This window comes from Hippopotamus amphibius, chromosome 5 (assembly GCF_030028045.1).
Source record: "Hippopotamus amphibius kiboko isolate mHipAmp2 chromosome 5, mHipAmp2.hap2, whole genome shotgun sequence".
NCBI lineage: Eukaryota > Metazoa > Chordata > Mammalia > Artiodactyla > Hippopotamidae > Hippopotamus > Hippopotamus amphibius.
In genome coordinates, this window is record NC_080190.1 from 141,084,729 (window position 1) to 141,099,106 (window position 14,378).

Consider the following 14,378-nt stretch of genomic DNA (forward strand, 5'->3'; position numbering starts at 1 on the left):
AGCTCTAACCGTTAAAATATGATCATATGACCTATTTGATTTAGTACTTTTGGCTAGTTGCTAAATCATTATATCCAAAATAATATCGTGATCACTTAAAACTATACGCACTAACATGATGCTAATAATTATTATTATATGTAATATCATCCTCATCACTCCCATTCTGAGTGCCTGGAACTGTGCTAGATGTTGTATCTACACTATCACACTTAGTTTTCACAGCAGTCTATGGAAGTAGGTAGAATTTTTATTCAGTTACATCACTCAGATATTTCAAGAGCAGTGTGGACTCCTTTATCTTATTATAGCTGTTTGAAAAGCCCCTAGGCTACCATTCCAAAGTTGTTTCTGTAAGGATGGGGTCCTTTCTCAAATTAGATTCAATTTTGTATGCTTTAAAAGTTGAAGGATAGCTTTCTCCAAGGCCAAATTCTTAACCTTCTGTTTTTAGTTCCTTAGTAAATTTTTCTCTTCCTACGGTTTAATTGCCATATAACTCCTAAGTTTACATTATCAAAATGGTCTATCAGTGTCCCTTCATCCCTGGATGTTTAAAGATATGTTCTAAGTGTCTTCCTGTTACTTGAAGCTTAGCATATAGAAAACTTAGCTTATTTCTTAGTATAAAGGCATCATTCTTTCTACTTCTAAATACTATAAAGGTGTCACCATTACTTCTGATCCCAAGCCTTGCAGTTTTCCCCTTCATTTTACATCATACTCTCTCTAGAAGTGAATTTTTATCCACTTGTGCCTCCAATTAGGGAGACACTTTACAGTTTAACTTCTAATACTGATATCTACTCAACCTTTGGTCCCATCCACATATCCTGTTATCTGCTTTACATTTCCCCTTGGAGGTCTCTGAGGTGTCACAGGGTCACTGTGACAGCTTGCAAATGAACTTCTCCAGCCATTCCCTTATACACAGGACCTCTACAGTGTTCTACATCCCAGGAAATATTAGCACTGACCTGTGCAGAGAACAAGACAGACACATAGGGGACTTTCTTGACCCTATATCTGGTTACAAGACTTGAAATCTTAATGTCCTCACCTCTTTTCCTTTATCTGTCATATCTAATTAGTTTCTGAGTCCTCATTTTCTAATTTTGTGCTATTGCCTCAATTCTTTCTTTCCATTCCATTTTCCAATCATTCCTATTATTATTTTACTGAATTCCACTTGTTCTTAAGTGTTTTCCATCTCGCTCAGTTCAGTCTACAATTTAAATAAATGGTGAAGACATCTTCCTCAAATGCACTTTTTATTACCTTACTCATAAACGTTTAGCATGGATATTTTATTAGCGCCAAAATTTGTAGCCCAGAATCCAGGCATTTAATTCTGTCAGTATCTCATTAGCCCCATTTTTATTCATTTTCCAATTTGTTCCTTCCCCTCCATACAAATAAATTCATACATATAACTTCTGGGTATTGAGATTCTGCTTTTTCTGCTCTTCTGTATCTTTTTTTTTTTTCATAGCCTGTCACTTCCTTTTAGCCCATCTAATTTATTATATTCTTCCAGATACAGTTAAAAATCACTTCCTGAAAACTTTTCACGATTAGCATTCTAGTACTTACATTTTTAGCATTGCAAGTTTAGACCATCTTTGAGTTGCTTTATTGCTTTAGGTTTTGGTTTTTCCTCCCTAAGTTTCTATTTTAAAATTTTCTTAGTATGTTATTGTAAGAGATGAGTTAAGTACACACAACAGATGAAGTAACTAAGTTCTGAGGTCTGTCTCTACCATAATTGGCACAGAAAATGGTTCACCCTTGGTCTGGAGAGGATCCCTAAGCTGCACTTACGCTTTAAAAAACCCCTCTAAGAATATTTGGAACACTGTGGCTAAGAAAATGGTCCATATAATGGCATTTTGTGGGCATTAAAAATAACGAGATATGTGGTAAAGATTATTAAATACTAATGAAGAGCCATTGTTGTTATTCTTTATGTATAATTACCTTTTCAGGCTCTAGCTCATTTGAATCTCAAAAAATGGATCGTCCTTCTATTTCCGTTACATCTCCCATGAGTCCTGGCATGTTGAGGGATGTTCCACAGTTCTTATCTGGACAACTTTCAGTACGTAATCACTAGATTACTTTCTCTTTTTGGAATATCAAGTAGTGTTTTTACTATATGATGCTACTTTTTGGTAAACCAAGTTCTGTTTAGAATATAATTGTGCTTTTAACCATCACCTTTTCATTCTTAGTAATTTTAATTAATTTGAATTCAATTATAATTATCTAGCAGAGTGCTTTCTTTATTAGATTTAGGTTTTCTGGGATTTAATGAGAATTAGAATTTGTGATGCTATCTAAAACCTTTTCACCTTAGTAATATTATTCCAAAATTCAAGGTCATGATTTTTGCTCAACGAAGTAAATGGGGAAATATATAATAGATAACTGAGTATATCAGGTGGATTTCTTATTAACTGATCCCTAATTTGAATATTTTATAACAAAAGTTTTAAAAATTCAGTTATCCATTGTATACCCATATTAGAAGAGCTTTGCAAATTCAGGCCTTCACATTTTATTAATTTCTAAAGTTGTCATTCTGTTTTAAACCATTTAAAAATATTAAAATATTAAATTTTATCCAGTTATGTTTTAGAAACAAACAGGTTAATATTGACACTAATTCTGATGAGTTACTAAACAAAATTTTATGAGTATTAAGAACTATTTAGATTCTCAAAATTCAGACGTTGAATTTTGGATAATTGTTAATGTTATAGTTAAGAACTAAACTATTCTTGGGCTGATATTTTAAGAGCAATTTCTAGCTTTTTGTTAATCAGGTATAAAATTTCTCCTTTTATTTTTTTGGGGAAGGAGAAGTGTTTTTTTCTGAAGAATTTTCATTGATTAAATGGAGATATAGAAAGTATAAGTAGAATTAACATAGTAAAAGTCAAAGTCATTAGACACATCTGTTCTGGGACTACTTTGATCACAAAAGTGATAATAACAGAAAAGCTATGTAAGAAAGAAGATGAGATACTATTAGGAGATTGTAAATGTCTTACTATAATGAATTTCTTCTCTTTATTATTTTCTTTTCCTTTCTTTTTCATAAACAGAGTGAACTTTTTCGTTTGAGGACAGTGGTGTTTTTTCCATTTTCCACAATAAGTAGCATCTTTCTACTTATTCTGTTACATGTATTGACAGCACAGATGTTGTCATTTATGGTTACGAATGTGTGTGTATTTTCCCCCACCATTTTAGAAAGTGCTGATAAATGTTAGCTTTTTTATTTTTAATTATGACTCCCTTTAAAGAGTCCGTCTATAAATGATGCTATGGGTGGCTGATGATGCCTGTATATATGTAAATCTGTGTGTGCGTGCGTGTGTGTGCGCGCGCGTGTGTGTGTACACGTAGTTGGCTTCAGTTGGTAGATGAGGGAGCAGAAGTTAGACTTCCATAATAAGTAAGTACCACTTTGTTGCCTCTTCTGAAGTCCCCAGGCTGTATTAGAAATTGGACTAGGAGGGGAGGGTGAGGAGCATAGTGCAGGTATTTAGACATTTCAAATTCAACTACTTTTCCTCATGGTTCAAAATGAATGTGGTAGAAAGGTAAGACTGTTAAATATTTGGGGGAAATAGAAACTTAAAAGTATGGAGTATTTGTACTTATAAGTGATGTTGGTTTAAAATCCATATAATTATAATTTAAAATGTATACCATTTTATCATTTTTTTATGACTCAGAAGGAGTGTGTTCCAGCAAGATAATGTTTATAAACATAATACATATTTGCTTTGGTAAATCTAGAAGGCACAGACAAATAAATAAAAAATAAAAATCACCTATAATCTTGCCACTAAAACATAATCATTCACATATGTATAAATATTTAAACAAAATTGTAATAAATCTGTGTATACTATTTTGAAACTTGCTTTTTCACTAGTAATATATTGTGTATTTTTCCTTTAAACTTTTTTCTTTAAAAATTCCTCCTAAAATGATTTTAATAGCTATTTAATACTCCATTTTAACTTCATTTGCTATTATAGGATATCTTGCTTGTTTCTAATTTGTAGTATTTTAAATAATGATGCCATGGAAATCCTTGAATATAAATCTTGGATATTTTGTTAGGACAAAATATCCTTTGTCAGGATAACTTTCCAGATGTACAATTACAAAGAAAGAAAAAATACGAAAGAAAAAAAAGTTTAAGATTCTTGAAATCTTTTGCCAAAATTTTCCTCCAAAATATTTTTTACTAAATCAAACTACAATTATCAATTCAAGTAATATATTTTAAGATCTATCCCCAGGTCAGTTGTAATCCTAGTAGCTGAGACTACAACAGTGAACAGATAGCCATGCATTTTACCTTCATGAAACTTAATTTTACATTCATTCTTTGTGTGCAGCAAAACATAAGCAAGATACCCTTCTGGATATAGTATTTTCCTTTATATTTAATGCCATTTCTGCCAACTGGAGACAATTTTGGTTTGCTCTAACATGTAGAGGTTGGGAAAATATTTGTCCACATATATCATACTTTGAGGAAGCTTCTAGGAAGTCACAAGGCAACATTATGATTCCTATATCGTTCAGTTCTACCTGTGGGTATTTTTGGTTTTGGTGAGATTTTACCTGGGATCATAACTCACTTACAAAATCATGACATTACTAATGCCTGACAACAAAGATAATTTGTATATTGTGTGAGCTGACCTTCCTAATATATTTATGTCAGTTTATGGAACTCTATTTTCTCAAATATATAGTATCATGTATAATGCAAAATGTTATTTAAACTTTCATGCACAGGGCTGTTGATGACTTTTAAAAAAATTATTCCATTTACTTCTTCTTTATGCTTGAATTGTGCTGCTACTTACTATTATTCTAGGGCATAACTATGAAAGTGCCATTAATGTATTTGGTGAGAAAATCAGTGTGAACTCAGGTTTATGACATCTGAAATGTATGTTAGCCTTTCAGTGTCAGCACTCGCTTATTTTGATTCTTTATAAAATTTGTGTTCTAACATAATTTAGCAGTTTTCTTCTTTGAAGGATTACTTTTGTAATTCTCTCAATATTTTAAAATTAATTACGGCCTTAGACTAGTTTTTTGGTAGAGTGTTAAAATAAGATATAGACTTTAACTCTTTTCAAAGTGAGAAATGACTCAGAATTCTTTCCTTCTATAGGAACATATTAACTGTTATTGACAGTCATATTTTATTTCACTTCAGGGGCTCTGGCTGACTTATGGTTGCAATGTTGCCCTAAGTTACTTTGTTTTAATATTTTTCTGACTCCGTTTTTAGTGATGAGCATGTAAATATTGTACATGTCCATTTTATATGCCCATTTAAAGGGAATAAGTCACTGAAGAATAGGTATGTGTCCATTATATCTACTTAGAAACTCAACAGTCTTTTTAAAACTTTCTGTAAATGAAAGTTTTTTCTTTGAGCTTTTATCCTTTATATCTCATTGTTACAACCTTGTTATTTTAGAAGCATTGCATAAAAGGAATGTCCTGAAGTTAGTAGTGCAGTATAAAGTAGAAAGGGGCATTAAAAATACAAAATAAATTGTGGAATACAAATTCAAATTCTTCATTTGTATGAAGCTGAATTGCTATAGATATTATCAGATATTTCATGCTTAAAATAAATGAATTAGTATTAATTACAAATTGCAATGAGATACATAATACGTCAGCATTTCTTTATGAAATATCCAGAATCCATAGAGATAGAAAGCAGCTCAGTAGTTGCCAGAAAGTGGGGCGACAGGGAAATAGGGAGTGATCACTTAATAGCTACAGGGTGCTCTTATGGTGTGATGAAAAAGTTTTAAAACTAGAAGGAGGTGGTAGTGGCACAGCACTGTGGATGCACTAAATGCCACTGAATTGTACACTTTAAAATGGTTAATTGCATGTTATTTTAATGTCACCTCAATTTAAAATAAGCTAACAAAACAAAATATGTTTACGTAGCCAAATTTAATGTATAAGCTTATGGGTGAAGATTAGGTTTAAACTGATTAGGCATAGATTTTAGACAATCTCAAAACTCAGTGAGTTGTTTATTTGAGATCATTTTAGAAGTTGGATAAATGTTCACCTTAAAGAATTACTTTATTTCAAAGTACTATTTCTTTTTAAGTAAATCTTTTAGTTATGAAGTAATATTTACTTGCAAAAATCTTTCATTACCTTGATATTTTTGATCTAAAACAGGTAGGACAGGTGAGAAGGCAAGAAAAATAAAATCTGTTTCTAAATTGAGTGCCTTCTTTGTCTTTTTCTTCAGCATGCCTAGTTAATCTCTATGAATTTCATATATCCCTTATCCATTGGCTAGAGAATTATCCACCTAAGGTTATGCAGACAGATATCAGTAACACACTCTATATCTAAACATTCTTTTCTTCCTTTGGAAATGTTTCCACACAAAAAGGAAGACAGCTTAGATTTGAGACTGTCTCGGTTTTTGGAGAGAAAGACGATTCATATGATTGAATGATAGTCTGCTATTAAGGTTTGCTTTCCTTTGGCTTTTAGATTTATGTCTTAAACCATCTTCAGGGTGTTTCTGATGATGGTTGAATTGGACAACAGTCCTCCTAGTACCTATCATCTGTTTCCATGTAGCAGTGGAAAAGTCTGAAGCCTTTAACTATTTACAACAGTTAATTAAACAAGAGAGACATCCATGAGAAATGTGAGGAATAGGATGGAATCTTGGTGAAAGAACAAAAATTAAATGCCCTGAAATCCATTTCCAAACACAGAGACTTGCATCAGATTTTGTTCCTCTTTTAATTGGTAGAATGCTTTATATAAAGAACTTATATGAAGAATATAAAGAACTGTATAAATAAAAAGAAATGTGATTTATTGTCATTAATAAGTATGATTAGCTCTAAACAGTGTTATCTCCGGTGGTACACAATAAATGTCTGAAAGTGATGTTTAAATAATAGAGCCTGGTATAGATTCTTAAAGTATGAATCAACTAATTAATCCAGTGTGTTCCAGCACACTTTTGATCTTTCTGTGTTTATTCTTTAAGAAATGCTAAAGTTGACTTGGCTAATGTTTTTTAGACTTTTGTTAGCCATATATATCCCTTTGGAAAAATTATTTCTACAGGTGACTTTTCACTAATAATTCTATAATGTATTTTCATCTGACTTCTTGGACTGTGATTTTTTTCTCTGTTGTCTTTTCAAGGGTAGTGTGTTCAAGGGTGAAACTTGAAATATCCTGACTCTTGTATATGTTTACACTCATTCTTTCAGAATGTATGAGCCTGAATCTATTATTTTATATTCAGTCTTAATTACTGTTATATTGATTACATTTAAGAATCTGATTTTAAATTTCTAAGATTTTATATAGTGTTTATCTGTTTAAGCATTTTGGGAAAATTAATCTATTCATTGCATGGAACTACTTAATTTAGATATATATTATCAAGGAAAAATGTATCTAAGGGATTAGTTATATGTGTTTTTTACTTTTGGTCTTTTAGTTCCAGCGTGTTGTCCTTTTTGGTTTTGTTTTATTGCTTTTTTCTTTAATTTTGCTTACCAGAGCCAAAGCCTTAGTAGAAGAACAACGCCTTTTGTTCCTAGGGTTCAGGTAAAGGCCTTGTCTGCCTGATAGAAACTAAAGTTGTGTTTTAACCCTTATTTGTATGTTTTTGGAAAATGCGTAGTAGGAAAACTTTTTTTGGTATGTTGCTCCAAACCATATTATTGACTTTCAAATCATTTTATGAGCTAGCTTGTAAAACTCTGCATGGGGATTAAAATACAATAAAAATTTAAAGAGACAATTGTTAGAGATTTTATATGATGGACTGAATACTGAAACTCATAGGTTTCAGGTTGGCATTTAATGTAGATTCCACATATCTTCATAACATTGACAGAAATAGCTGATTTTATACTGTTAATATTTTCCTTTATTACACTAAGGTTGCTGTCTCTTTAAATCATTCATTATATCACTTAACATCTATATTCTCTTGCATTTTCCAAGCAATAACTCCTTGAGGAGATTGGCAAATTGATTTGTACCTTATCTAAAATATGAATTTTATGCATATCGTATACAAGGTTCAATTTTTGGAAAATATATTATTTTGAAAGAACAAAAATCATAATCCAAATAAAATGTGTTGGGTTTATTTTGTTTACATTTTGTAATTGAAATTGCATTTAATTTTACTGTAATACTTGGGTACAAGTTGTTTGCCTCTTTTCATTAGGAAACCCTTATATGGTAAAGTAATGTCAATATAATTTTTTTTTAAAGTAGTATTATGCTTTCCTTGCTTTGCTGCATGGTTTTTTTTGGTTGTTGCTGTTGTTGGTTTTCAATAATACTAATTTAGTTTAAATTTAAAAAATTGAAGTTCTAGTTAGCACTACTTAGTGTAAAATATTTACTTAGACTGCTCAGGTTCTGCTTGGGAAATTTAAAAGTGGTTACATGGAAATTGTATTAAAGCAATTAAAATGATATCGAGATTTTTATTAATGAAAATGAAGTAAAATAAGAAGTATATCATATCTACAATTGTGGAAATACATTTGTTTTATTTTGAAGAATCAACAGATATATCCTATTCATTCATTTAAAAAGCACAGAGAAGATATTTAGGAATGTGATAAATAACCTAACAGATAAAGTAATTGTATTTTGATAGTGTGAACTGGATATCTATTAAAAACTTCAATGCAAGTCCTGTAACATAAAATGAAAATTAAGGCTATTGATCAAATGCCCAGTTTGACAATTTATTAAAAAGTATAATTTTGATCAAAAACTCAGTAAAATTAAAGCATGCCTGTGTTATATTAATATATTTGTAAAGTATAATTTAATAAACTATAAAGTATTAATGTGGAAATATGAAAGCCATATGCCTAATATCTGTTTGTGTGAGACATGAATATTATTAATAAGTAATATTTTTGGTTTTCCATGGCATAAGAAAATCTAAAAATAATACCATTTATTAGGCATTTGAAATATATGTGTTAAATGTTTACCTGTAATGATTTTAAAGGGGCAAAAATATTGCCTGTGGAGATGACAACAAAAGCTTAGTCTCAATCCCTGAAAAAAAAAAAATTCACAGAAATCAATAATTTTCTCCAATAATTATGAGCTTAGTCTAATGATAATAATTACTTTTTTCTTTGTTTTTTAAATGTACTGTTTATTGGAAAACAATTTTTTTAGCCTTTCAGAAGTTTTTTCTCTTTGAAGTGTCTAATATTCGTGCTGTGATCCTCAGAGAAGAATTTTTAATATCATGGAAAATAAAGTCATAAGCTTTTTTTATTGCTGTAGAAAATAAAGAATGTTAGAAATTAATGTGGTTTTGGTCACAAATTTAGAGGAACCATGATTCTCTCTGACAACATCTGTTTCATCTCATATATGAGACGCTCTTCTATTTCTTATTCCCCCACACCCCCCCCCCCATGTTTTGCCAGAATGGTCTCTTTTTTCCATCTATCCTCATCTGTATCTTTGTTCTAATATTGTCGGGCAAGTAAATATTTCAACTTCTTTTTCTTTTTTTTAGTAATTTTAAAAAATTTTATATTGGAGTATAGTTTACAATGTTGTGTTAGTTTCAAGTGTTGAACTTTTTTTTCCATTTAAACGTCAGAGGCTTTTTTTTTCAGGTTGTTGGTCCCCTAGTCTAAGGCAGTGGTTCTCAAGGTTTAATGGCAATGAGAATCACCTGGAGGACTTGTTAAAATGCAAATTCCCTGGGCCCCATTTTGATTCAGTAGGTGAAAGGTGGGCCACAGGAATATGTAACTTTTAAACAAATAACCCAGATAATACTGTTGCAGGAGTTTTGTGAACCACAGTTTAAGAAACACTGTCTAGAGTCTGCACTTAGCAACTTGATTGGAAAAACTTTTTGTTACACAGCCTCAGAGTAATACCTGCATTAAACATAAGGACTTAAAGAGTAGTAATAATCATTTTTAACATTTAAATATTTCTAATAATTATTCTTATAAAAGGGCTAATTCCATTTGACCAAAAAGAAAAGCATTCAAATAATTTTATATACTCTTCTAGGCCATTAGTCTTCTGACTTAAAAGTCTTGCTCAGCCTCTCATTCTCTAAGATATGAAGTGAGAGACTCAATAAAGCCATGTTAGAATTGGAACTGAGCTACCAGTTCACTACAAAAGTATATGTATACAATTGTATGCTTTTTATGTAGATGATCTATATTTATTTGTATATCCTAGTGCGTGGCTCAGATCTGTCTGTCTGCTTTGGAGAAGAGAGGAAGGGACTGACATGAGATGTATATTTAAATTTTTTAAATTGCTGCAGATATTGTACATCCAAAGTAAAAGAAAAAATCAAACCATTGGAAATACATACATATATATATATATATATATATATATATATATATATATACACACACATACACACACAAAATAAAAAAAAAAGTATTACCTAAATAGAACTTTTCCCCAAATTCCAAATTTCCAATTCGATTTCAGTTTCAAGATAGTGGTCAGAGTTGTGCTGAATTCTGAACCAATGTAGATCAGAGACATAGTCATCATAGATCCTAATATGGTAAAATCAGCTAGCTAAGTGTGGGAGTGTGAGGTGTGTGTGTGGGAGGTGACAATTGTTAAGTCAAATGAATTCAGCAGCTGGATGTGAAGTTCTAATCCTTAATTATGGCCTAGGCAAATTATTCTAATTTTCTCATCTCAAATTATAAAAAGTACCCTTATTGTTTTAAGGATAAATACATTTGTTTCACAAACGAAAAAGACTTTATGCCTGTGTAAGAAATTTTAAAAGATGAATTTATTACAGTTTTAAATACAAACTTAAGAAGTCTATTTACTAAAGCTTCTAGTAATTCTCAGTTGTTTATAATCTTTGAAAGGTCTTTGCTGTGGTGTAACATAAAACATCTGCTTAAAAATTCCCTATGAATGCCGTATAAACAACTTATCTATTCAATTCATTTTGAGCACTTATTCTGAACTCACTATTGTAGGGGAACCAAAATGAACTACAGTGATTCCTGCAAAAGGTAGACACGGAGCAATGCTATGCAAAGTCCTTAGTTATGGTAGTATAATTATGTGCATGTTAATGAGTTATCAAATTAGGTTATAAAAAGTTCAAGTGATTCATCAATCAAACTAAAATATCTGAAATAATTCTCCATTCATTGAAGTTATTATAGCATATCCTTTTACTTTAACTGCAGTTTACTAAGTAAAGTTTATATTCTGTGCTAATATTAGTATAAGAGGAAGGGGTGAAGATTGGGAATGTAAATATTATGTTATATTAGTAAATGTTTAAGCTGATAAATGAATATTTTTGCTTTTCAGATAAAACTGTGGTTTGACAAGGTTGGTCACCAATTAATAGTTACAATTTTGGGAGCAAAGGATCTCCCTTCCAGAGAAGATGGGAGGCCAAGGAATCCTTATGTTAAAATTTACTTTCTTCCAGACAGAAGGTAGGGATATGAAATAAAAATAAAAATAAATGTTCTTGAAAATAAATGAGAGATGTTAATAGCTGGGGGTGGTTTGATTCTGTATCATTTATTTTAAAATATCATGCCAGTTAGATACTTATGAAGTTTAACATAAGCATAATGATTCTTAAGAATCATAGTAGTGACAGTAAACACTTTGAGATTGTTTTAAAACCTATATCAAATGTTTATAATATAGATTATTAAACATTTATTTTAGATTGTGTGGATTACGTCTTCAGTAATATATGTGTATTTATCAAACTCATTAAAATTATGCTCCTTTAAGTCAAATACATTTTTAACATGAACTACAGCAACATAAAGCTGGAAATGGTACTAAAGGATATACATTGTGTTCCTCTACAGTTTTTACCTCCTTTTACAAAGATATTATTTCTCTATATTCTGTAAAATTAATGTATGTACTGTATATTTTATCACCCATTATCACCAAGGAATCTTTACCACTGGGCCTAGAATCAGCTTCCTAAAGTGTCTTTTGCTTTGTGTCCATGCTAATCAACACACATGATATTGATCTACCCTAATTTAAACAGAGGAATCAGGATAGGAGAAATAGCTTATCTAATCATTCTTAATTTCAGGCACATACAAAATAAAAAGAGATTATTCAATAAGCATCATGAAAAAAGAAAGTAATACACCAATTTCCCTTTCCCCAGCTCCTCTGCATCCCTGGTTTCCAGGGCTGGTCTGGTCATTTTTCTCAGGTTGGAAGTAGCTGGGTACAGATGTGATCTTAAACATATTTATATACTTTCGGACCCTCTGTTAGTTCAGGTTGAAAGTCATCAGTGTTGAATGCCAAAGTATCATCTGAAGAGCAATCTCAACAAGGAAAATGACAAAAGAAAGGAAGTAGGCAATTAGCAAAGGTCTTACACTTTGTTTGATACATATTTTGAAATATAATTTGTAAAATGAATTACTCAGAAAATATGTAAGGGGTGCCACAGCCTCTTAAGCTATTAGAAACTGTTTGCCATATAATTTTATCTTATAAAATTTACTTGAAGAAGTTTGTTCTCCCACAACTTAGGTTGTCTTTTGTAGAGGTACACTTTGAATTGCAAAGGAAGAAGAGAGTATTCAATAACTAGAAAGATAAATACAACTTAAACTTCAGTTGGATGACAGATGTCACAGTCATATTACCTACCATCCTGGATGGAGGCCAAGACACTTGGCTTCTTAGAGCACACTGAGTTTACTCGTCTAAGCATCCTTAAAGGCATCATAAAAACTTTTAGAAAATGCTGCATTTCCATCTGTGCTTTTATGCGCACATATAACTTAAATTTCTACTTAGCAGACCTTTGAAGAAAAGTGCTTGCTTTTCAAGATGATAAAATTCTTTCAAATTATTTGTTTTTGGTTGACTGTTTGTGTTTAGTTTTATTTTTCACACCTGCCCCCACTTACTAAGCAGATAGAGTGCAGGTGGGAGAGAAAGTCCCTTTAAAGACTCCTTTATATTCCAGATGTAGGGTTTTTATCTTTTCTCAACACCAAAGAATGTGAGAAACATTTTAATATTTTTTTCTCAGATTATTTTTCAGCTGAGTTTTCTTGTCAGTTATCAGGAATTTGAAGACTATTTAGGCAAGTTTATAGCTCACTTTATTAGTAGAATTGTGTCAGGTTACTCAAACAGCTACATTATCACTACATTATCATCTCAACTCTTTTCTTAGAAAAAAGAAAACAGAAAAAAGAAAAAAGAATGGTTACTCAAACAGCTACATTATCACTACATTATCATCTCAACTCTTTTTTTTCTGTTGACACAAGTTTTTTACACATGAATAAAGGACTGTTTGTACTTTTGGTATGAGTTATTTCTTTTTTCTTGACAATATTTTGGGAGAAAAACTATGGGTCGCTGGAAACCCATGGATACCAAAATTTGCAATGCTCAAGTTTCTTATATAAAATGACAGAGCTCTGTATCTGTGGATACTGAGGGCCAACTGTACTTGAATAACATAGAAAATAGTTGATAGCTTTTTATTGATAAGAATTCCTGGAGGGGCAAGTGAAGCTACATAGAAGAAGTTTAGTCTAGAATGTCAGTATGTCAGTTAAGCCATTCAAACATTTATTTTCTATATGATATACTAGGTACTCTGAAAAATAGCTAAGCATGCTTTAACACTTTTTTATATCTTTTTTATATTGATTGCCAGTCAAAATATATTTCTCTCTTCATTTCTAGTAAAAATATCAAGTCTTTGCATGCTGTTAAATTAAATGGAAAACAAAAGTACTGGTAACAAGAAAATAAATAGAAAAAGCTTTAGTTAGTTTTTTTAATGCTTTCTTAGCAGTTTAATGATGTTGATAGAGATCAATTATTTATTGTCCTTAGGCTGCTATTTAAAAATATCTCTATAGCCTACTTACTGATTTTAGTTTTTAAATAATTTTAGCAGCTTTTCAGTATTTGACTTACACAGAATGATCTTATTTTGAAGGCTTTAGTTATACTTCTTGAAAAAAATAGCTCACTTACTTTTTTTTAACTTGCTGAAGGTACTTTCCATGGTGCTTTTCATGGATTGGTACTTCAATAACACTGAATTGCCTTATTAAATTATAATTGTATAAGGTAGGTTTGCAAGGAACTTCAAAGATTATCTAGTCTCCCTCCTACCCAGAATGAGAAATCCCCTCTAAAATAGTCATTCTTTGAGAACTTTTTTCACTCCTTACGAGGAAGTAAAAGCTTATTCTTCTGTTTCCTTTCAGGTTGTGGTATAAACCATTCTTGGA

General features: G+C 31.1%; 1 protein-coding gene across 37 annotated transcripts in view; it reads left to right on the plus strand.

Annotated features, from left to right (window-relative positions):
* The window catches only part of RIMS2 (regulating synaptic membrane exocytosis 2), a 577,683-nt gene that overhangs the window by 310,793 nt on the left and 252,512 nt on the right, over window positions 1-14,378 (plus strand). For 29 of the 37 annotated variants that reach the window (XM_057735252.1, XM_057735261.1, XM_057735257.1 and 26 more), the window contains 2 exons: window positions 1,986-2,098; window positions 11,431-11,561. In XM_057735252.1, the coding sequence (XP_057591235.1) occupies window positions 1,986-2,098; window positions 11,431-11,561 (244 nt within the window). Of the gene's footprint in view, window positions 1-1,985; window positions 2,099-7,611; window positions 7,660-11,430; window positions 11,562-14,378 lie in introns of all 37 variants that reach the window. The other 8 variants (XM_057735244.1, XM_057735246.1, XM_057735253.1 and 5 more) reach the window with 1 other exon arrangement.